Raw genomic sequence first — 24936 nt, 5'->3', positions numbered from 1 at the left:
TGGCGGGATTCGAACCCAGGATGCAGATTGCAAGTCAAGTGACACCTGAGCCATCGACGCTCTGTTAAACTAAATTATGTAAATATGTTTAAATTTAGCTCCGTAGTTCCTCGCTTTCGTTCGGAATTGTATCCTGAGCCATAAATAACAAAATAGTAACATAGAAAAGAAAAGTAAAACTAGGCACTACACATTCGAGTTAGATAAAAACATAGCAAGTAAAATGTCACGGTAGTTTCTACTCTCCTTATCAAGTTTCCACTGTACATGAATTTATCATCTCCATCCATCTTAACTATCTTTCACAAGAAGTCAACAATATTTAAAAAGTATATAGGATTAAACTGATATATAAACACGGCTAAACACTCACGTATATACGTCCGATGGCGGCACCGACTAGTTTCGAGCCCATCGGGGGCCCTTCATCAGGATGAGTGGTACTGGTATTATTTCGCGGACGCGGCCTGTCGCTAACCGGACGTATATACGTGAGTGTTTATCCGTGTTTATATATCAGTTTAGTATAATGTCTCACGAAAGTTTGAATAATTTATATAGGATTAAATACAAATTCCGATGCATGATCAGTTCTGATTAAAGTCCCGAATTTTTGATTAAAAAAGTTTTTTTTTTATTATTTCAAAAAGTATCTGAGACTAAAACATGTCCAAGATATTATTAAAAAATAGAAATACAATAATTTAAAAATAAACAAAAAAAAAATTCTTACCGATATTTTCTTGCAATAAATTCTTTTGTTAATTAACACATCAGAAATTAAACATCTAATTACAATACCATGATAATTCATTAATAAAATAACTAAGACTTCTTTCTTGAGAAGTGAAGTCTGTTCCGTAGTACTGGTGGCGCAGGAGTGAGAGCTTAGGGTGCGTGCGCCGGCGCAGCGTAGGGAAAAGCACATTTATAGTGCACAGCTGCACGAAAGTTACGAATAATTTGCCGACTATTTCTTACCTATTATTCAGGCTTTAAATATAGCAGTATTTATATTACTATTCTAATCCATTGTTCGAAATTCGAACACAATAACCGTAGGTTTCTGACACCAAAATCTCTTTATAAAACATATCATCGTCCCTGTCATTCATCTTTGACGAAACAGAGATAACAGTATGTTTTGAACGGAAAATTTAGTCTGAGAAACCCACGGTTAATAATGAAACGTTTTTTTACTATAAATAATTTTTTAAATATCATTTTCACTTTCATCTATTTACGTAATTTCCTTAAACAGGTTCTAACTTTTCACTTCACCGATATACTGCGGTTCACGTATTTTTTTTGTATATTTTTATTTAAAAAAAATAAAGTGTTCGGTACTTTCGCTTCATAACTTAGCTGTGCATTTAGCTAGCCCGGCGCGGCCCCGCTAGATGTCGCCGTATCGCTCAGAGGATGTTTTTAAAACGCGAATTATAAACAAAGCTTAGCCGATGACGGACCTCAAGTGATTTCCACTTTATGTGTGTCGGGATCTCAGATGTCGACACTAATGATTACACTAATGATGAATTTATAATAAAACTATTTACTATTTATAAATTCGTCACATTGTCTTAAAAAATTCTTCACTTCGTAGATTGTAAAAGGCTTGGTCGGATGGTGTTATTAAGTAGAAACTGCAATAACGAATAAGTTCTGTTTTCTATTAGCTTAGGTTAGCTTTAATACTACCGAGATTGAACTTTATCAGTGAAAATTAATCTAAACTTTAACTATGTCATATATCGAAATTACTTGTGAGTATTTTTTTTAGTACTTACTGTGTACCTGAAGGCAAATGTTCGACACAAAGGTACTATGGACAAGCGCCCTATAGGAGTCGTAAATTAAGGTTTCAAGTGGAGATTGCAACGGTCGAAATGCCGTTGCTTTTTCTCACGTCACCATGATAGTGGAGGCCCTTAGAACATCTAAAGCTGTTGACAGACCTTAAGATTAGGTAAACTTCAATTTTTAAATAGAAAGTGTTAGTTTTAAGTACTACATAAGGATACTTTGAAGTGGTCGCTACAATTTTTCAGCGTAACGCCCAATAATGAAAAGAATGTAATCATTGGATTAGGCATTTGTGAGACCAACTTAGTGTATTTTAGAAAAATCCATTGAGTATTTTTAATATATGGATTAGAAACAAAAATAGCTTTTAAAATTATTTAAAGGTGTAGTTTAACGGTTTTTTGTTATTAATAGACAGCCATCCTACCGTTGGTTACTGAGAAATGATAAGCAGCTAGTGTTTAGTTACGACTTCTTGCAATTCAATGAAAAGCGCAAGCGTCTGCTAATTCGGACCTTAGGCCATAATTATTATTGCGATAACTACGATATAGGTGTCGCCACCGGAAACCGTTAATCATAATACATATATGACACCATAAGCCGCACTCAAAGTTGTCCCCCTTAGTGTGGTTTTGGTGACTCGCATGTGGGACTTCTGCGGAACTTAACTTCCTCCATTCTTGCAGTTGGTAGTCCGTCGTCGTGGTAGACGCGGTGTGTACGCGCAGCGCTGCACCCCTGTCTCTCTAGATGCGTACAGCCTGGACAGCGTGAGCGTCGGACACAGGAAGGGAAATCACCGATTGTGCAGCAAACGAAGTTACGGCAACCCAGCGTATGATGATGAGGTAAGAGAGCGAAGACGTCTCGGTATATATCAGTACATGGAAGCCATGACGTCACAGAACATGAAAAAACACTATATTTATCTCCCAGGTTACCTCTCATCCAATGCAATACTCGGCGTTAGCCAACTTCGCTTTAGACGTGGAATCAATATCGGCGGAGTTTGCAGAGATTCCTTCAGTGTCCGTGCCCCCCGAGGCCGTGCCCCCCGGCTGCGAAGACAAGAACAGATACTCCAACGTGCTCCCACTGCCGGAGACACGTGTGCCCCTCACCAGGCTAGGCAATGACCCCACTACGGAATATATCAATGCTAATTACGTCACGGTAAGTTTTGCTTGTATAATTCACTTGGAAATTTAGTACGACACTTTGTTATTCGGCGAAGCAAATTGAATTCATTCACTTTGTTATATTTGGGTAATCTTTAGTGACATATAATTATACAATAGTAGATGTTAAATAGTAGCCTGCGCTCTGTTTGAAAGTAAAAAAAAATAGTTACTAATATTCGTCTATATAGTAATGACACGCTGTTCCGAATTCCATCTCATCGGTTGTGGGTTCCAATTGTTGTAAACAACAAATCGTACAAATTCGAGCATAATTGAAAAGGAACCTTCAAGGGTCATATCTTATAGATAAAATTCTTGTGTCACAATGTTACTTACCATACTCCTGCGAAACGACTTGACCGTTTTTTACGAAACTTTATATGTATATTCAGTAACTCTGATAATTGGTTACTATCTATTAATCCCGCGCGGACGGAGTCGCGGGCGTCAGCTAATTGCTTCAGTAATGTAGTAAATATATGCAGGGTCCCGGCAACATCCGCAACTACTACATACTGTGCCAGGCACCGCTCTCTAACACTGTCGCAGACTTCTGGCGCATGATCTGGGAACAGAACTCCAGACTCATTGTCATGCTCACCGAGTACATGGAGAATGGTGTGGTAAGACAATTCTTTTTATCAATTTTCGTGTAAAATTTTAAAATATGTAAATTTCTTATACGGACGAAGTCGAGGGCATCTAGTAGTAATTAATAATAGAGCCGGCAGTGTACAAAAATCTTACTTGTTTCCAGGAGAAATGTTACGAATATCTCCCCCCATCCGAGGTATCCGACAACAAACGATGCTTCGGAGACTTCCAAGTGGTACTCAAGAAGCGGGAGCAGCGTGACAAGTACGCCATCTCCAGTCTGCAGGTGATACACCTGGGCACCAGGACCTGGAGAGAGGTCACCCATCTTTGGTACTTCTGGCCTGCTAAAGGAGTTCCAGATGACTACGACTCGGTGATCGATTTTATATCAGAAATGAGGAGTTATATGAAGATCTCGCAGACTGCTAAGGAATATGACGAAGAAGGTATGTACTCAAATTTTTTATTATAGTAACTTTTTTTTTAAGTATGATGTTAATTTTTCTTAACTTTAGGTGTGGAAGTAATCTATGGCGACGATTCAAAGTCATCACTGGATAATCTGTCGAAGCTGCGAAGTGAGGGACGCGCTTCGGGCCGCGGACCGCATGTCTACTCCCCTGCCAGGGCAGAGGAGATGATGCGCTCCCACAACGGCACACTGCGTACTCAGGGTAATTTTAGAAACATGAAGACTATGCATGACCAAGATGGTACGACTTTTCATCTTATACGTAGATTTACTAACAGCGTGTAATATTTCTACCACATTCAAGATCACTTAAATCCTTTCTTGAACACTTTGTATATAACAGGAATGCTTTACTTTTGTATATAAATAAGTTTTGTTGATTGCTGATGTATATCAAAGATCTGTGTATTTAAAAATCACATATGGAATCTCACAAACCTACTTATATCACACGATTAAAAGTAAATTGGCACGGTTATCGATTAGAATCCTTCATTAGAGTCTCATAAATCATTAACCATGAGTCGGTACAGTGAAAAATGATGAAATAATTGTTTGTAAATGAATTCCAGGTGTGCGCCCGTGCGTGTGCGTGTGCGCGTCAGGCGCGGGCAGGTCTGCGGCGATGGTCGCGCTGGAGACGTGCGCGCGCGCGCTGTCTGCCGGCGCGGTGGACGTGCCGCGCGTCGTGCGTCGTCTGCGCGCTCAGCGCCCGCACGCACTCGCCAACAGGCACCATTACATATTTATATACAAGGTACTTGTTATCCATCTCAATCTTTTTAGGACGTAACATTGTGTTCTGCACACTGTGTTGTAAAACCTACCACACCTTATTATATGACCCAATCGTTGAACTAAAACCAACGGCTCAAATCGAAGCGCCTGGGAAAGCCCTCGCTTTCTGCAACCGAAATTGACGCTTATACTGAAGTCTATAGCGACACTAGCAGTCACCCGCGTCACCGTTCACGCGAAATTAAAAAAATAAACAAAATTAAGTAGCCTATGTGTTTTTACAGACTATATTCTACATCAATGTCAAATTTCATCAAAATCCGTTGAGCCGTTCAGAAGACGTCCATCCATACATCCATCTAAACATTCGCATTTATAATATTAGTAAGATTTATGATGTAATATTACAGGTGCTCAGTGAATACGGGAACAAGCTGATGGGCAGCGGTGTTGACAACATCTGACCACAAGTACATGTTATTTGAATGAACTGACTGACACAATGACATCCATGACACATCTCACTATTGTCCACTACATTTCGTTAATTACTTTTATTAGGTGCGTTGTTTTAGCTTATACCAATCTCATTTTTTCTAATATTTGTATAAAAAACGTGTAAATATTTGTACACGTAAAGAAATTGCGGAAACGTATGAAGGACGCAGATAAAGTTAAACCAGATGTAATAACTATTTAATATGAAAATATATTTGATTATGAATTACAGTCAATTTGGCTATAATTTTTATCAATGGTGCGTCTTTTTGACAACTTTATTTTAGTACAGTTAAACCCAATTTCGACTAAGCGATGATGGCGTGACTTTTGAAGTCGTTTGATTAAAATCCCTATCTTATTTTCACTGACGCGACCATTGTTAGACACGTGCAGCTAGTCGTAGTGGAAAATTGAGAAGAGAATTGTTAAACACACTGTTGTTTTGTTTGCATAATAAATATACATAATAAAATAAAACATTGCACTGAAATAGTTAAAAATCACTTGTGTAAATAAATTTACACGTATTATGTTAAATAAAATTATTTTAATTATACCAAAGTGCACGAAGATCTCGGTTACTCAAAAATTTCTATTTAATTTGGTACTTGTTTCGTTTGCACTTTAAGATTTATTCTAGATCTAAGGCATATATGATAAAATTCTATAATTGTACATAACAAGAGTTCATGAGATTAAAAATTTATATAATACCCAGTAGATAGTATAAAAAACGCACAAACCTTTTACACTTTTGCCGAACCTGTGTCCACTCAAATAGTCTTTAAGAAATAGATTTAATTAATTTTTAAATTTATTTGTAAATAATATTAATTATAAATGATAGTTGCATATCGAACAATTAATGTTTATAAAATAATAACCACTAGTCTCTCGATTTTTATCAATAAATAATTGAATCTCAAAAAAACAGTCGCTCCAAAATTTTGACAAGCCACGCGCGGAGTAGAGTGAGCGAAATAGATATACATTAGAGCTGTTAGTGCGAAAGAGATAGGATTAGTATACGTTCCTTTACAAGTTTTGCTGCTGTTTTTTTTTAATATCTATGGTTCTTAAGTGGTATCGAGATCTGCTGTGATTTCTACTAATATATTCCTAAGATTCATTATTTAAATACTAATTTTAGTTAATATAAAATTTATATAAATTATATTTTAATAATACTCGATTTAGATTTGATTTTTATTATATTTTTTTTTCTGTTATATTTGTTTATAAATTAATTTTATGTATTATTTGTTTTGAGCATTTACATGGTTAAATAGTACATAATGTATTATTATGTATATGATAAATGTTTATAAAATATATTGAAAATTTTTTACTACTTTATGACCAAAAAATATTTTTTATATAATTAAGTTTTGCCCTACGATTAGCTTGTAACTTAGTTAAGTAACTTAGAAAAAATAATAAAGATTATTTGAAACTGGAAATTATTTATTGATCCCAAATGAACATCTTATACCCAGTGCATAAGTTGGCACGTAGGGCACAAAAGTACCTTTGTTTTCAACGTGCCAACTTAAAAGGCTGAGTACTATTTTATTTATATAATTTTTATTGTTCTTGGATATCTGTCTCTGATATATCTTCAGTGATGGATATATCAGATTCATCATCAGCATATAAAACTTCATCATCAATATTTTCACATTCATCACCGAATTCTTCAAACTTATCATCTTTTACAATCTCTTCATCTATTTCATTTTTAAGTTCATCTTTTGCTGTTATAAAATCAATATGCTTTTTATCAGATTTTTTATGAATTATTTGAAGTTCGTTTTCATGATTTGGTGTAACAAATTGGTCTTTGTTTGTTTGTTCTTTACTTATAAGAGGTATTCCATATGACCCAGCTAGTGATGTTAACGAAGAATTCTTGTCTAAAAAATACACATTACATCTTCATCATCATCATCAGCTCACTATACGCTCCCACCGAGGGGCTCGGAGCCTACCCAAAGTTAAGGGTGATTAGGCCATAGTCAGCCACGCTGACCAAGTGCGGGTTGACTTCACACATATCTTTGAATTTCTTCTCAAATATGTGCAGCATCACGATGTTTTCCTTCACCGTAAGAACGTCGAATAAATGTACATATGTAAATCGAAAATCGAAAAACACATTTTTACATGGCGGGATTCGAGCTCAGGACCTGCAGATTGCAAGTCAAGTGCTTGACACCTGAGCCATCGACGCTCTCACATACATCTTACTAATAAATACGAATGTTTGTTTGAAGATACCTCCAGAATGGTTGCATGGATCTCGTTGAAATTTCAAAACATATTAAGTTTTTTTTGATTCCTCGCGGACAGAGTCGTGGGTGATAACTATTAAGCAATTAATTTTAATATAAGAGCGTCGATGGCTCAAGGGTTAAGCAAGTGACTTGTAATATGCAGATCGATTCGAATCCAGGCATGTACCAATATGTATTTCAATTTACATATGTTCATTTATTCGAAGTTTTACGGTAAAGGAAACATTGACTTGCGCAGGCTTGGCAGTAAGATGAAATATTTTTGAAGCTGCTTGTTTTACTCAAAATATAATGGAAAATAAGTCGTTTTGGTAATTAGCTTACATAATAATTAAATATTTTTTCATACTTACACGGCTTGCAATTGCTCGAAATATATAAATCTTTAATCTAAAAGGAAAATATTTATTATTCCTACTGACAAAAGACGTATAAGAACAGTCATCCCTTTCTTTCTTATTGAAAAAGACAGAGATATCAATATGCTTTGAAACTTAAAATATGACATTCAAACGACTAATATAAGTGAAAAGCAACTCACTCCCCCATCATACGCAATGTTTTTGAACATACATTGGGAACTATTGGATGACGAAGCTTCAGTTATTTGATGGTATTTGTTTTGTCCAGCGTCATAAAATGCCGGCTAAAAACCAATAAACATACTGTGATACCAATCTTACTAATATTATAAATGCGAATGTTTAGATGGATGCTTGTTAGAAGATATCTCTAGAACATAGGCATGGATCTCGCTGAAATTTGGCATAGATGTAGAACATAGTCTGGACGAACACATAGGCTACTTCTAGGGTTTTTTTTTAACTCCGCGCGGACGGAGTTGCTGGCGACAGCTAGTATTAAGCAATACCTGTTCTTCATTTGTTTCAGCATGTTTTCTATCAGGTGATCCTGACTTCAAATACGATTCTAATGTGTACTTAGCCGCTTTCGTGACGTCATCATCTGAACCCTTAGGGAAGGAATATAACTTTCAAGTCAAGTATAGTGTGGCCAGTATCATTTCTATTTAGTATTTTTATAAATAAAAAAAGGTTTATTACTCGATGTTATTTCTTAGCTTTATATTGAAATTTTAACCTTAAATTAAAAATGAAATACTTCATAATTAAGTAGGATACATATATTAAATACTTACATCAGAGTTTGTAAGCTGTAGGTTTCGTTTGTAGGCGGCCTTAACAGCTTTTTGTATGTCCGGTAGTTTTTGTTTATCAATGTTTGTTCTCAATAACTTAGCCATCAATTTCTCTTCTTTCACTGAAAAACTTTGACTTTATACGACTTTTACAGTATAAAACAACGTGGAATACAACATGGGCTGGTTAGGCCCAAACCAATGAAAAACTAGATGTGTTTCGATTACGTTTTATCTTAACCATATGTCAAACCTTTATTTGCTTTATTTGCACACATCTTTGGTGGTACATTTAAGGGAAAAACACTCTTTTATAACTACGTTGATACATAGGAATCACAGGCGGTCAAAGCTTTAAAACCCGTGTTTAAAAACAATATGCAATTGTATTATTTGAAGTAAAATAGCATTTGGTTCTACCAGAATATTGTAGAATTATATTTGTCGATGTAATTGCTTTAAACTAAAGCTTTTGGTCTATTTGTCGCTTTAAAACTCTTACAAGCAGTCTGTTTAAGTTACAATAGCTTTTATAAATAATAAACATACTGAGTAACTTATTTATAAGCGATTTTTGTTTAAAAATTTTAACCACTTGATAACAATAGCGACATAGAAATAATTCCATGATAAGTATTTCTTGTATACAGGCTGTCCCAAAAGGTTACGTACATAGGAAGGGGGATGATAGGGGTGGTCACAAGGGTCACCAGTAAAATAAAATAAAAATCCCCTCTGGGTATTAAAAAAAAATAAATGGCATTTTTTAAAAACTTAAAAATTTTACACCTTCTGGGGCAATTTTGTAACCGATGACCTACAAATATTGCTATATTTAAAAAAATGTTATCGTCAACCCTTTAACAATATGAAAAAAAAACAATACAACTAACAAAGATTTTAAAGAAAATTAAAATTGCCCCATAAGGTGTAAAATTTTAAAATTTTTAAAAAATGCCATTTATGTTTTTAATACCCAGAGGGGTTTTTATTTTATTTTTCTGGTGACCCATGTGACCACCTCTATCATCCCCCTTCCTATGTACGTAACCTTTTGGGACACCCTGTATAGTTTCGACGACACAAACTTTATGTTCTAACGAAAATATTACACAGATAAAAAAAAACCAAAACCTTTATCTTTCTCTAAATATTGAATTATAATTGTCTTAGCTTCTACGATTTCTTCCTGTGTCAATCCAATTTTTCCCAGTTCGTCATCCAACTCCGGTTCGCAACCGCAGTTACAAATGCCTTTACATACATGTCCAGCAATGGTCAACGTTTCACGCGCAACCAACATAGCGGCTAGATAGTCAGCGATAAATTGGTACAGGTCCTGTGGTCTGGCTCGTAAGACCTAAAATGATGACAACAGATGATAAACAAATCTTTAGACACAGTTAGGAATTGTACGAGTTAAATAATTGTTCCGTAAAATAACAAAAAAATGCGTAACAGACCTCTCTAGAAATATCGCACATTAAATCCCTGAGGCCCTCAGGGAGTGCCAACTTGCAACTGTCCTTAATCTGGGACTGCAAAAGGTCCTGCATCTTCAACAAATCTATCCAATTTAGGTGACAACAAAACTAATAGATCGATCTAGACCTACTAGTTAACGTATTTTTTTTTATAAAATCTCTTTTAAACCAACTTACTGTGAAATTTCGAACACACAAAAGAAAAAAATTTAAGAAATAAAATATTTTTTTAATAACAACCAATAATATAAATAGATTTAAAATACAAATAATTTTGCATTCATCAATTAGAATAACGAAAGTAATAAATGAAACAGTAATTAAAGGTAAGAAAGTTAAGCAACATAAAATGTATCATCTTTAACGTCGACATTGTCTTGGTCTTCTATTTCTGCACTTGTCAGAGACGCGACCGAGGAGACCGGCGTGTAGTCAGGGTCTTTGTCATCTGCGGATATTGCTATTGTCAATTACAACAACTATAGTTCGATTAATTTATCTCACCCGGTGTATATTCTTGAAGGAAAACATCGTGATGCTGCACATATCTGAGAAGAGATTCAAAGATATGTGTGAAGTCAACCCGCACTTGGTCAGCGTGGTTGACTATGACCTAGTCACTCCTAACTTAGGGTAGGCTCCGAGCCCCTCGGTGGGAACGGGTAGTGAGCTGATGATTATGACATAATTTGAGTAGTTTTGAGGAGTCATAAAATATTTAATGTTTACCAAAACTATTTGGTATATCTTCAGGTATTTCTTGTAATACGTCATTTGTGATGTCATCGAGTGCCTCCTGTATCGCCTCCTGAATCTCAGGGAAATCGTCATCATCATTAGGAATCATTTCTGGTGGCATCTGTACATAAGAATTCGCTTTTGCATTAACTGTAAACATAACTAAGCTCTGTCTGTTCTAGCTATAAATTCCACTGGAGCTGTTTCGACAGTCATGAAAACGCTAGTGGAAATGTCCTTACAGTGGAGAATGATATCTTGCGAGCTGGTGTGCCGAGCGCGCGGTGGTCGAGGCTGTAGCTACGATCACTTGGCTGCTCTGTGAATACGTCCATAGCCTCGCGTTCCATACACAGCGGCTGTGTGTCCTCTATATCATCCTCCGGCCCACTGACATCTAGCGGTGATATTATTAAAAATAATCCCACTGACCTTTATAAATGGATAGGCGATTGCATGGAAATTACATTTCCTTCAGTCAGATTAATATGCGCCTATTGATGTTACGTCACAGTTAAATCTATCTATATTATTAGTTCGAATCCACACCACCGCTCCAAATCACTACCATCAGCACCAAAATGGCGGAAATCAAAAAGGCACAAAATACCACGTCTAATAGCCAGTCCATATAAAGAGGTCAGTCTTTCTGCAGCATTAAGAGTAATGCTACTTAATATGAAATGTCAACTGCAGCCATAAAATATCAATAAAAGAAAAAACCTCTTGATCTAGCATCAACTTGGACCATGCGTATTTCGGTCTTCATAGTTCCGCAGATGGGCCACGTGCCGGTCTTCCCGGTCTCGACCGCGCGACCTTCATCAAAGTCATCCTCAACGTGGGTCAGAGTCTTCGTAGGATGGTAACTGAGACCTAGAGTCGCGGTCGCCTGGTCTTCGAACATCGCGTACACGTTGTCTTCGCGTACTTTGATTTTCTATTGAAAAAGAGTGTGGTTATTACATTGAGATACATTCGCATGACTGTTGGACCAAATATTGTCATCCCTCACTTTCTCTTTGAAAAAATAGAGACAACAAGAGTCACTGCAGTCGGAACTCAATTACTGACTGTTGTGACGTCATACGTTGAGTTGTGTGATACAATGCCACATGAAAAACATGAGAGCGAGTTACGAAACAGTTGTTATCTTGTTTCCATTGACAAAATATTTGTATAAAAACATTAGTTATCTGTTCTCTTAGAGACAAAGAAAGTGAACGTTTCGTCAGTGGACACACTTGAGATATATATGGTTTGAACCACTAATACATGATCTCTACTCGGTAACTCACAATGAGCGGTCCAAGGTTAATCTCCCTGGAGCCCCCGATGTCAGGCGTAGACCCTGGCGCCGACTCCTGCGGGCCACTCCTCCTTTTCTTCGGTTTTAAGTGCTTCAAGAGATTTCTCCGCACATGATAACCTCTGTACGCGGCCTGTAAATTACAAACATTTAAAACAAATTTGCGTAATTCTGAGGGCCCATCTGGTACCGACGTGTGAAGACATGCGGTCGCAGCTAACCGCGAGCCGCCATGGAGTTGGAACCTTATAATACCTGTATTCTCTCCGAGGCTCTGTGGAGTTCGTGCAGGCTTGGCTTGGTCTTCTTGTAGAGCGCGAGGGTCCGCTCTGCCGCTAGCTGCCATGGCTCATCACCACGCATCGATGTGCTCTGATATAAACATTTTACAGGTTCACCATAACATGATATGTTGATGACACTCAGGGGATCTATCCGGAATTTGTATGAGACTTATATAGGCATGGCCGTTGAGGGCATTGTACAAATCTAATACAAATTTAGTAGATGATGTTTACGTATAATTTCACGCAAATTTTCGTGCTAGGCCCTCTGATCTTTTCTCGTCACTGTCATTCTATAAAATAGGCAAGGTATTTTGTAGAACAATAAATCCGTTATCTGCTTTCCATTCTTATAAACAATCACAGAGCGGACGTGATTGCGAGAAAGCTGAGCTCTTAATTAAAACTATTTAAGATATACAACCGTTGTTGATAAAAACTTCTAAGAACAAATATAACGATAAGTCTTAAACTAATAGACCAGTATACTTTGAACTATTTATAAAATGTCTTATAAATATTAATTTAGCAAAAACGCAAACGCTTTTTAAGGTATAAGATTAAAAAAAAATCAAAGGGTAACTAAATAAGATTGCAATAGGTCGCGGCTCCAAATGTATTAAACAGAATTTACAATGAGTAACAGTAATTTTATTAATTTTTTCGAATATCCAATGTCAGAAACTATGGTTACCAAACCATTTTTTTAGTGTGTGTTAGTAAGATAGTGACTTATAAAAGAAATTATTATTTATTTATTAATTTAGGATTTAATTCTATTAATTCTTATAGTTAACTTACATGTTCCATTAATTTCTTTTTGTAGACATAATCTTTATAAGCGTTCCTTACAATCTGACAAACATTTGCCGCCATTTCTTCGTCCAGAGGTACACTCGACAACATTTTCTTTAATATATCCGATTCTTTAATATTCTCTGGAAATAAAACTTGTCTACTAATTTAAAACACGTTATCAATAAAATTAATTTAAGAAATAACACATTTTATGGTTTACTTAAAATGCATGTACTGTGAAGTTTTTTGCCGGTATTTTACCGCTAAAGCAATATTTTGAAAGACATTTACATCTTGAAATGACAAAAGTTGGTAAATATTGTAAAATACTGTAAAATATGGAGTATACAATAGTTAGGGAAACAGTGGCCCTACACGAATATTTGTAACAATCCCTTTCTTATCATCATCGTCAATCATGTTAAAATTTGTCAAGATTTTTTGTGTATTTAACGCCCGATAGAGGCGCTGCTATTGGCGCGCACAAATAATCGAGTGCTAGTACTTAGTAGGTAACTATCAATTGTTTTTTTAATTGGTCAAAACAACGTAGCATGCAAAGTTCAAGGCACTTCTGTAACTAGAACACCGTTAACATATTCAACTGTACCTTTATCATCGCTGGTCTCGACAGTTTCTAGCTCGTCTTTTATGATTTGCGCGAGAGTCTCCGCTGAGGTCCGGTCTAGACCAAGCTCTATCAAATGCTGGGAGACCGACGGTCGACAGTCGCACAAATCCTCTAGGATCTTGACCGCCATTACGCCGTGCTCGCGCGTTATTAAAAGTACTGATAGATAATTGCTGATGAATTCGTGGATGTTCTTTGGTTGTTCACGAAGTACCTAGCTCATTATAAGATTTTTCATTATTATTGACAATTTAAACTAATTTTTAATACGCTGATAATGACTGTATTATGGCTTATGGTTGTAGTTAACTATGTCTTCAGCAAAATCACCATTGGGTACTTAATAAAATAAATGTGAAATCAGATTATGTCATATAAGTAAACATATAACGAACTTGTAAGTATTTTTATATCGAATTTGATAAATAAATAACCCTTTCATTGCAGTTGTCTACACTTAAGCTATCACAGTAAATATGCATTTGTACTTCTCTAGCAATATCCGCCATTAGTTCCTTGAGTCCTTCTGGTATTGTGAACACATTGGCACAGCCATGCTTCTGCAGTAACTCGTTCATCACGCCAATAATCAAAACAAATCAATTATTGATTTTATTTTTGAAGAAGCTGTTACGTCAAAAATCTGACACATGTTTGACATTTTATGCCAAATATTTTTTTTCAAAAAAGAAGTCTCAAGGTACATTTTTATTAATATTATTTTAAAGTTATTATTAACGTTGTGTTTATTTATATCATTATTTTATTATTAGGAAATAACTCAAATACAAGACAGGAATACAACTGTAATTTAAAAGTTACAACAACGCCTGTGGAATATAATAGCAAAATTGTATAATTGTGAGTTTTATATTATTTTGTGATCAGAATCACAATTGAGATATAAAACCACGCTTATAATACTTTTGCTTCGATTATTGTAACAAGTGACTATTTAAATTCAACAAACATTATTTTTTTTAAATTCAAACAAGCAAAACATGTTGAATTACATTTTATAAAATTGTTTCATTGAAATAAATTTTTCACTTCGGTTATAGTCCACTTATATTTAATACAAAATACAGTAAGCACGATTGATATATAAGTCTTTGTACCTAGACTAATCATTCTAACAACTCTAGTCTATTGTTACAGTCATTCGATCCTGTCTGCGCAAAGGATTAGTAAATCCATAAAAAAGCAAAGCTGCGGTTTGTTACACGCAATTATTTATCCAATAAAATTAAACAGAGATTACAAAATTAACATCCAAACAACAAGAAAAAAAATTCAAACTGCTTATATGCTATTTAATACTTATTATAATTACATATATCTTACAAATCAAATGTAATTGAACAATAAAATTATGATGATTTTTATTGTTATTTACTAAACGACAATAGATGGCGTAGCTATCTTATTACGGTAGCCATTGTTTATTTAGCCGTTCCTAATTAATTTATTTTGTCTCACGAAAGTTTAAACAATGTAAAATTAGTTAATTATTTTAATATTTCATAATCTTGTAAAACAATAGTGTAATCTAATCTAGAATGATGTACATACTTGTATAATATTGAAAGCATATTCAGTTTTTTTTCTCTAATTATAAGACGAAGTTCATAATCGTGGTAGTTTTGTTTATTTTTACTTTTTAATTAATTGACGGAAATAATACAATCACCCGCCTTTATCATAAGACATACAAAAGTTATCTTTATTTGTATTAATACTTCTTTGTTTGATAAAACGCTTTACTAGGGCATGATTGTACGTAATTAATATTATATTGTACCTTTTTAGCACAAAATTCAAAGATTCGATTCCTAGCTGAGAATGAATGCAAATTAATTTATTTGTCACCATTACTTCAACATTGGTTGCCGATTATACACATTTTGTGTAGCAATATCGATGAGTTTTCCCCAACTTCCTGGTAATTTTATTTTATTACACGATAAATACTTACTAAACTAAGATAACAGCATTATAAATTTAAAAAATTTATGCAAACCAAATTCGCATTTTTATATTTTCATTAGCTTTTATTCTGTTTTTGTGTTTAACATCTCAATTTATCTTTATTAGTCTTTCGTAAATAACGTCTTTATTAGTTTTGATAATATACATTAACTTCTTAATTACTATCTTGAAATTTCTTAAAATTAAAATATATTAAAAAGTTTTGTTCAATAGGAAGATTTTGGGTAAAATAAAATCTGAATATGGCAACATTTAAAAAGCCGCAATACAGATTATAAATGTCAGCGGAGTTGATCACAAGTTGACAAACGCTGCACGAGCGCGCGCGTTAAATGTGTTGGAATTCATAGGTGTGTGAAATTTTGTCCTTACGATAAAAGTGTGTGTAATTATTTTAAACTCACGAAACAATAAACATTTCGTAATTATGTGCATACGGTGGTAAATCTGTACGTGCTTTAAATACCAGCTTTCAATTCATATTGTGTTTTGGAGGGAAACAGTGACAACAAATTATTGTTTATAAATAAACGGAATATTGACGGATCAATATCTTATGATATTGTTATGATATTTACTTAAGAATTATTTTTGTAATAAAAGTAAGTGTATTAAAAATAAATAAAAAATGGAGGTATCAACAGCAAAAGCAATATCGATGGTTGCTTTAGGAGTCGGCAGTTTTATTACCGGTATGATACCGGCTTGCTTCACAGAGGGAGCGAGACGGAGACATCCTCTTTTCATTTCTACACTCCTATGCTTCGGAGCCGGTGTTCTTCTGTCAACTTCTTTAGTCCACATGCTTCCCGAAGCGCGGGAAAAGTTACCAAAGTATTCTGAACTGATGTTATGCATTGGATTCTTCATCGTTTACTTTGTTGATGAGATGGTGCATTTGTTTTATGGCGGTATGGGACATAATCACCAAGGATCTAGGTATGGAAGTGGGGAAGTTACTAGTTTACTTTCTCATGGTAACGATGGTGAAATGGACAGATGCTGCGGGGATAATGGTAACCAGAGGATTTGTCATGTTAACCACACGCCACCGTGCAGTAGAAGTTCATCAGGAGTGATCGGTCTGCTGTGTGCCTTGTTTGTGCACAGTCTGCTTGAAGGATTGGCGATTGGATTGCAAGAGACTACTTCCCAGGTTAGTTTATTATTTTTTGTTAGTTTATATAAGAGACTGATGATTCATAATACCAATACGGTTCTTCCCCCACTGAGTAGCTTATTCACAAGTCAAATCTTACTAATATTATAAATGTGAATGTTTAGATGGATGGATAGATGTTTATTTGAAGGTATCTCAGGGACGGCTCAATGGATTTCGCTGAAAATTGGCATAGATGTAGAACATAGTCTGGAAGAACACATAGGCTAGTTATTGAGTTTGATTTTAATTCGTTGCGGACGGAGTCAGGGGCGACAGCTAGTGGTACTATAATTTAGTCATACTATGCGTTTACACGCTCTTCTTGCATCTTTGTGTGGTGTCTTTGTTTCAATGGCGAGAAATTAAAAACTAAAAGATGTTTGTTATGTATAAGACCAAGTAAATTATTCCATGGTTAGCCCATTGTTATAGATTGTGTAAAAAAGTTTTTGTTACGTTTATTATTATTAACGCAAACACTGTGTCGAATTCAAAGACATGTTACTAATTATGGAACTGTATGAAGTTTATGTAAGAAGTATGAAGAAAATTATTGGTCGCAGCGTAATGTTATATAGCCTAAAGCCTTCCTCTATAAATGGACTATCAAACAAAAAAAGATTTTTTCAAATCTGACCAGTAGTTCCTGAGATTAGCGCGTTTAAACAAACTCTTCCGCTTTATAATAATAGGATATTAAAAAATTAGTTTTGTCTGTACATGTTGTACGTACGTTGATTAATGGTACGTATCGAACGCTAAATAATTTATAGATTTTCGTATAAATGTCAAATATTCGATTTGAATACCTCGTTTGATATTCATTAATTTTGTATCACAATTTATGTAATTAAATAGCTATTTAATAATAATTAGGCCATCAATTATAGTTTTACCAATTTGCTAAATGTGAGCACAGTTATATCTTTAATAATATATTCTCGATTTGACAAAGATAATTACAGGAATGATGATATATTTTGTACATAGATTTTGGTCTCTGAAACCCACGGTAAGTACAAATTGTAAGAACAAAGCTGTACGACACACCTTGAATGAATTCTCAAATCTTGCGCAAAAATCAGAAAATTCGAGATAATTTCAAAAATAGTTCTTATTGTTTATAACTTCACAGGTCATTTTTCATTAAAATCATTAACAAGGATGTATGGACAATACATCGAGCCTGTAATTTAATCTCTCTGAATGTCACGGACTGCGAGCGTGACCGTATTTCCTTTCATACGAATATCGCTCAGGCATAAGTTTTTTATCTATACATATAACAAAATTGGAGTGTCTGTATGTAATATAAAAATTCATATTTCGTGCACATGATTTGAGTTGTTGATAACGATAATATTTTTGTCTGTCTGTTCACAAATCCGTGTACGTTCCGGGTAAACTCAGAAACGACTGGGCCGATTTTGACGGGATTTTTGTTTAATTCGTACGCTGACGAAATCCTAATCTTACTGAAGTCAAATACGTGTTATGTATTTTCACAGAATAGTATTATTATTTAAAGTGACTTGACCTATATTAATTCAATAAGAAATACTTGAGATAACGGTTTTATAATGAAACTAGCGGACTCGACAGACGTTGTCCTGTCTACACGTCTTTAATTTGAAAATTTCAATATTGTTTAAAATTTGACACTGCGATGGTAGCGCCGTCTGTCGGATCCAATGTAAAACATTCCAAAATCAACAACTACTAATAAATTAAAAATTAATTAAAAAAATATTGTCCAGCGGACAAAATTGTGAATCTAAACCATTCCCAGATCCCCTTGAACACATACAAAAAATTTCATCAAAATCGGTCCAGTCGCTTGAGAGAAGTTCAGTGACATACACACTCACAGAAGAATTATATATATAAAGATATGTAATCTTTGCCATTAATAAAATTTAAGTGTCTGTACTTAATATTAAAAAAATCATATTTCGAACACATGTATTTGAGTTGTCGATAACGATGTTAATTTTTTTTTAATTTTGTCTGTCAGTTTGATCGCGATTGTTCCGCGTTAACTCCGAAGCGATTGGGTCGATTTTGACAGGAAGGCAGTTGATGCTTACGGGAATATTATGGACTACTTTTTTTTAATTCCTCGTTGACCAAGTCGCAGACGACTGGCCAGTCTTCATAATTTTTTTCATAAATACCAAGCTAAGCATATCCTAAAACATATTGCCATCCTTCTTTAAACAAGACTATTATGTTTTGATACAAGTGTTTTGCAGTGGAAACGGATAGACTGTATAGAATGAAAAGTAGGCGATTGGTATTCGTACGCTTACAAAATGTAACCTTGTATGAAATAACGAAAGGTCTGTGCATGTAACCTTTTAACGAATATATTGTTCAACGAAATATACATTGAAGTATTGACACCATTGAGAGAATTCATAAACTTTATTCAGGGGGGCTAGTATGAATATATGTGACATTCGCTATCGTACCATCATCGTCAATTATGTTGAAATTAGTACGAGATTTTTCCTGTACTTAACGCGCTGTACTAATACATTTGTCACAACAAGATGGCGATTATCGTAAACATTTGTGCTACCTTCATTGGTTCGTTTTCAAATTCACAGATGACTGTCGCTTTATTTAAATCTAACATCAATAGTACATTCTTAATTTAAAATTCTTCCACTTCTGTCGTTTTGTCTTCAGTTAAATTATGTACATTAGTTTTATTTGATCAAAGAAACGGTCTAAGGAATCGCGGTATTAAAATCACCCGAAACTAATAAACAATTATAAAACTCATTGATTTCTTCTCTGCTTTCGCTGCGCCGCTAACGGTTGATTTCTGAGACCCAAATCTCTGTACAAAATATATTCCTCTTCTACAATCTATCTATGTTTGACAGAACAGAGTTAATAATATGTTTTAAACGGGGATTTTGGCTTCAGAAACCTGTGCCTTTTTCGTGTACATTCATTAGTTGTCTTTTGTATTTCCAGGTGCTGCTCTTGCTAGGCGCAGTGGCAAGTCACAAATACGTGGTCGGATTCTGCCTGGGCGTGGAGTTGTGTGCTAGCTTCGCCCGCCGGCTCTGTTTGCATTTGACGTGCGTGCTTCTATTCAGTGGTGGCTCTGTTGTCGGTATTGGCCTGGGCGCCGGTATGGATGCGTTTAGTTCAATGAAGGATTCTGCTGCTGTGCCTATTATGCAGGTTAATATTGTGATGTTTTTATGATGATTTTAAATGATTTAGTAATTATGATATGTCATCAATTGTTTTTACTCTCGGAATACTATAATGTTAAGAAAGTAAGGTAATATGTTTAAGTTTTTTTTTTATTTCATAAGGTGGCAAAAGAGCAAGCGGCCACCTGAAATCGCTGAAATAGCGAAGTGACCGTTGCCCATAGACATACGCAATTGCATATGCGTTGCCTACCTTTAATCGACGGAGGACAGGATGCACAGAAAGAAAATATTTTCTCTTTCCATGCATCCTCTCATCCGGAAAGTCCACTTCCACTTCCCAACCCTTCCTCATAAGAAAAAGGTTGGGAAGAGAAAGAGGACTAAATTAGTCCTCCGGGACGCACACTCATCGGACGAAACGCGGAATTGCTTCCACTTGACGCCTGTATTCTGTGTGGTCGTGGTATTTCACCGGGCGAGCTGAGACAATTCGTGCGAAGATGTTAAAGCGGGCTCTACCGCTGTTTATAGAGGGAATTTTCAGTTAGCAAATATTAACATCATAATTAAAAAGTAAATGATTGAATTGTGTTCTTTATAGTTCTAATTAATAAGATTTAATATTAAATTAAAATTGTTTTTGATTAGATAAAGCGCGTGATTATAGTTTTAAAGTTTGATATGTGATGCCATAGTTTAGTATTTTGTTTCAATCGTCTCATTTGATTTTAACTCATTGTCTGCAAAACAGGTTTACCTGCAATATAACAAAATGCGGGTTCTATTTATATTTAAATGAAAAAATGCATACTATATTGCTAATGAAGCTTCGGTTTAGTAGTTTATTTTTAAAATGATATTCATATTATTATGTTGGTATAACGACAATTCTTTGTTGGTGGTAAGGGTTTAGACGTGCATTGGCTTTGAAGCGATTCAATAAAGAACTTCAAAAATGTATGAAACTAACGTGATAATCCCTTATTAAAAGTTATTGTCTGTTCGATATACTTAAGTTCGTTATGGAATCGCATCGGAGCGAACTTTGTCTAACCCCCTAGTTCTCTATAAGAAGCCAATTAGAAGAATAAATTTCATGGATAGCTTTATGCAGTCGACAGCAGCATCTAGTTAACTTGGTGGAGGCATATTTCCAGCGACACTGATTGCTTGAATCTGTTTGTATACGGCTTCTCTGATAACTTCAAGCTTCTTTGTGAATATGGTGCAGGCGCTGGCTGCAGGCACTCTGCTGTACGTGACAGTGAGCGAGGTGCTCCCCCGGGAGCGCGCGGCGTGGCATGAGCGGCGGCGAGCGGCGGGCGTGTCACAGCTCGCTGCGGTCGCTGTCGGCTTCGCACTTATGTACATCACCACGCTCTATCTCGGTGAGTTATTACAATATGAATAATGCATTTTGAATAGATGTATGGATTTTTTTAAACTAACCTAGATAAAATGTGGAATTAAGATAGAATATATTCAATAATAAAAAAAAAAAACTTTATTGTTTTTCTTCAATGGACAGGGGTCTGGTGTCCAAACTAAGGTGACACCATTAAACCTGTGTTATGGATCACTAGGCCTCCGCTCCAGAGACCAAAAAATAATAAATAAACACATAATAATCGACATATTTTTATGAATAGGGAGGGTATAGGTACTTTAATAATGGACTTTAATAATGGACTTTAATAAATGACATTTTTTGAAACCATAATTCAATGTTGGCGTCCCCATCAGAGGCACTGCATAAATAAGTTGCTATAAAACATTTATGTTGTTCAAAAACTGGACACATAGAAAACTGTATAAAAAATAAAATAAAGCGATCTACATCTAAACAAATCTTGTATAACATCGTTGAGGAAAAACAGCATGTAAATTGTTTTATACGGATAAATGTTCCACTGATTTGTCCTGTCTCTGTGTTGCACATTTACGGTCGCAATAGTGACTTGAATATAAACAAAGTAAATCTCGTCACAAACACAAATAGAAAATGATACCTTTGCCACGTTTTGTCTTATGTTCTGTACGTCTCAGACACCACGTGTAATACGACATAGTAGAAGATCGACTAATATATTTATTACTAAGATAAGAGTTAAAATCCTACCAAATTTATAAAATTATATTATACATCTGTGTCATAGTTTATTTTTTAGTGGAGCTAAGAAGCAATGATAGAATGGAATATGAAGGAACATACGCTTTTTTTTAATTCCGTTTTTTAATTTCACATTTTTGAATTCGATCGACCTTTTATAATTTTTTGGTCAATATACATATAAGGATCATAGCAATAGTGTTATTCTTTATCGTGACACTAGCAGTCGCACGCGACATCCTCGCGGAGTTCAAATAGAACATAATTAGTGGCCTATGTGTTCTTCCAGATGTATGTTCTATATGTATACCAAATTTCATCGAGATAAACGGAGTCGTTCTGAACTTTCGCATTTATAATATCATTAGTCATAATTATCATCATCATCATCAGCTCACTATACGTCCCCACCGAGGTGCTCGGAGCCTACACTAAGTTAAGGGTGACTAGGCCATAGTCAGCCACGCTGGCCAAGTGCGGGTTGACTTCACACATATCTTTGAATTACTTCTCAGATATGTGCAGGTTGCATATTAGTAAGAAATATATAATCAATCGGTTGCATTACTACAGTTATAATTGGTGATATAATAATTCAATCTCATATAAATGTATAAATATAGGAGTGTTTCGATATGTTTTATATAACCTTGTATTCCCGGAGTTTAAATATTTGTAATATGATGATAATGTTTACTGTTAGAATTGATAGCGGCTTTGTGCGGGAACCTTCGTATTTTGATAACGAGGCAGGTGATACAACATGTTGGACAACATGCATATCGTTTAATAAAGGAAACTTTGTTTATTCGTATATAGAAAAATTAGTTTCAGGGTTATCAATTTGCCCTTATCCCTACGGAGGGTCGGCACAGTATGTCCTCAATACACCTCTATCAGCCGTCATATCTGAATCTATCCCTTTCCTATGCGTATCCTCTTTCTCACAGTCATTCCATACTTTTTTGGTCTTCCTCTACCTTTGTATATACGTGACTTGCGCTTTAAAATTAAACTCATTTTTAAAAGTAATACTAGTAATTGTTTTGTAACAATAGATGGCGCTGAGATCAATTTAATCAAATTAGTTTAACTACTTGACCACAGATGGCGGTAGTGATATTAGTGAATGTATTCATGCATTTGGTGCCGAGATTCCATAAATTACTTTAGGCGTAATAATGTTTTTTGAGTTTCATACTTTTTTATTTTTTTTCAGATGAGGATGTTTAACAACGTAAGTAAATCAAGACAAGTTTAGTAATTAAGTACTAAATAATTTTAAGTTGAAGGACCGGAGTGATTGACAATAAAACATTTGTGTATTTCAGAGTTTTATTTTAATTGTGATTTCGATGTCAACAATATGTTATAAGTATAGTATTTGATATGACTGGATTTTGACACCACAGTTTGGTTTGATTTATTTGTAAATAGATATAAAAATAGTTTACAAGGTATTTGTTAACATCAAATATATTTTTAAGGTTTTATATGACTGTTAGACTTTACGATGAAATGTTTTTAGATTTAAGAAATAAATAATAAAAACCAAACCATGTTATCATTGAACCTAATTCGGAGTACGAAGAACCAATTTGTAAGTACATAAATTATGTATATGTGTATTTTCATGTAACAATAAAAATAACCCTTTCTAGGGTATTGCATGGATTCGATATAAGATAGGTTACAAGTTATGAAAGAAATTGTCTATAATTTTTTTAACATGATCCCTATCCAATTTGATACTCCATTGGTTTAGCTTCTGCACAAACTTTCTTCCAGGTATTTATATATAAATCGCTTAAATACATTTGTTAAATTATAATACATGGCACCGTTGTTACGTTTAAATTTTTATTTATTTTAAGAAATAACGCCATCTATCGAGCGGAATCTGTTACATTTTGCTATCCGACAACAGATGGCTCTGACAGTTCAGACGGGAAATACGTTAGTTTCGCACTGTTACGAAATACGTTAAATAATCTCAGTCCACAATACTATTTCGCGTTAATATTTACATCGATTAACATTGAAGCGACTTCATTATAAACTAAAATCCATACTGAATAGCGGAATACCTCGTATTATTTAACAGTATAAATAAATGAATTAATGCTTAAATTAAATATTAAATACGTTAAAAGTATTACAAAATAGAAAATAATACAGATCTTTGACTCGACGTACTTATATATCTAAAAGTAAGTACAATTACTATATGACAAAATATTAATACAAAAAAAAAGTTATCTTTGAATAAATACTCTTAATTAAGAAGGTAAGAGAGAGAGAAGAGAGCATTGCAAATGGAACTTTAGTAGGACATCACTACGTCACATTTTTCCCTGGAAATATGTCAAAAAATATTATGGCAACATTTGCTTAAGTCAATATAACCTATAAGTTGCTTTGCTTTTTAATATTTTTCCTTTTTTATTTATGATCTTTATTCATAATTTATAAATGTCTGACGATAAATAAACAGCGTAGATAAT

The 24936-nt window shown here is 34.6% G+C and overlaps 4 protein-coding genes across 7 annotated transcripts in view; 2 read left to right on the top strand and 2 right to left on the bottom strand.

The window, feature by feature from the left end:
• LOC106119442 (mucin-5AC) overlaps positions 1–5667 on the top strand; it is a 40997-nt gene extending 35330 nt beyond the window's left edge. For 2 of the 3 annotated variants that reach the window (XM_013314431.1, XM_013314430.1), the window contains 7 exons: positions 2496–2657; positions 2746–2982; positions 3476–3613; positions 3748–4033; positions 4103–4300; positions 4632–4816; positions 5208–5667. In XM_013314431.1, coding sequence (XP_013169885.1) covers positions 2496–2657; positions 2746–2982; positions 3476–3613; positions 3748–4033; positions 4103–4300; positions 4632–4816; positions 5208–5261 — 1260 coding nt within the window. In that variant the 3' untranslated portion in view covers positions 5262–5667. The remainder of the gene's footprint in view (positions 1–2495; positions 2658–2745; positions 2983–3475; positions 3614–3747; positions 4034–4102; positions 4301–4631; positions 4817–5207) is intronic. The other variant, XM_013314432.1, reaches the window with a different exon arrangement.
• A 1215-nt stretch (positions 5668–6882) lies between these two features.
• LOC106119254 (uncharacterized) lies at positions 6883–10350 on the bottom strand. Its single transcript, XM_013314169.1, has 7 exons — positions 10215–10350; positions 9886–10111; positions 8752–8873; positions 8464–8565; positions 8134–8238; positions 7946–7982; positions 6883–7052 (listed from the first exon to the last, which is right to left on the bottom strand). Exons 1-7 carry the CDS (start codon positions 10305–10307, stop codon positions 6883–6885), a joined length of 855 nt encoding a protein of 284 aa, XP_013169623.1. The 5' UTR covers positions 10308–10350.
• Positions 10351–10555: 205 nt separating this feature from the next.
• LOC106119359 (uncharacterized) lies at positions 10556–14645 on the bottom strand. 2 transcript variants are annotated; one of them, XM_013314285.1, is made up of 9 exons: positions 14484–14645; positions 13975–14209; positions 13368–13504; positions 12538–12654; positions 12272–12415; positions 11697–11913; positions 11216–11370; positions 10965–11094; positions 10556–10683 (listed from the first exon to the last, which is right to left on the bottom strand). In XM_013314285.1, the coding sequence occupies exons 1-9, from the start codon at positions 14571–14573 to the stop codon at positions 10571–10573; spliced, it is 1338 nt and encodes a 445-aa protein (XP_013169739.1). In that variant the 5' UTR covers positions 14574–14645; the 3' UTR covers positions 10556–10570. The 2 variants fall into 2 exon arrangements, with proteins under 2 accessions (XP_013169739.1, XP_013169740.1); XM_013314286.1 differs by having other exon boundaries at positions 13975–14154; positions 14484–14575.
• A 1685-nt stretch (positions 14646–16330) lies between these two features.
• On the top strand, positions 16331–23941 carry Zip88E (Zinc/iron regulated transporter-related protein 88E). The gene is given in 4 exon segments (NM_001312285.1): positions 16331–17140; positions 20132–20344; positions 21554–21710; positions 23652–23941. Coding segments are annotated over 4 exon segments (912 nt in total). The 5' UTR covers positions 16331–16612; the 3' UTR covers positions 23666–23941.
• Positions 23942–24936: the final 995 nt, after the last annotated feature.

This window comes from Papilio xuthus, unplaced genomic scaffold, assembly GCF_000836235.2.
Source record: "Papilio xuthus unplaced genomic scaffold, Pxut_1.1 DF827461.1, whole genome shotgun sequence".
Lineage (NCBI taxonomy): Eukaryota > Metazoa > Arthropoda > Insecta > Lepidoptera > Papilionidae > Papilio > Papilio xuthus.
Note: the sequence above shows the minus strand (reverse complement) of the source record. Positions and strands in the feature narration are given on the sequence as shown.

Bases quoted from the DNA above. Each gene is read 5' to 3' on its own strand.
- LOC106119254 (XM_013314169.1), bottom strand. From the start codon at position 10,307: ATGCAGGACCTTTTGCAGTCCCAGATTAAGGACAGTTGCAAGTTGGCA. The intron at 7,983-8,133 runs GTGAGTTGCTTT...TTTTCCTTTTAG, and splicing joins ACATTGCGTATGATGGGGGA to ATTAAAGATTTATATATTTC. The intron at 7,053-7,945 runs GTAAGTATGAAA...ATTTTATAACAG, and splicing joins TTCGAGCAATTGCAAGCCGT to CAAAAGATGAACTTAAAAAT.
- LOC106119359 (XM_013314285.1), bottom strand. From the start codon at position 14,573: ATGAACGAGTTACTGCAGAAGCATGGCTGTGCCAATGTGTTCACAATA. The intron at 12,655-13,367 runs GTAAGTTAACTA...TGTTTATATCAG, and splicing joins AAAAGAAATTAATGGAACAT to AGCACATCGATGCGTGGTGA. The intron at 11,914-12,271 runs GTGAGTTACCGA...CTTTTTCAATAG, and splicing joins TTAACCTTGGACCGCTCATT to AAAATCAAAGTACGCGAAGA.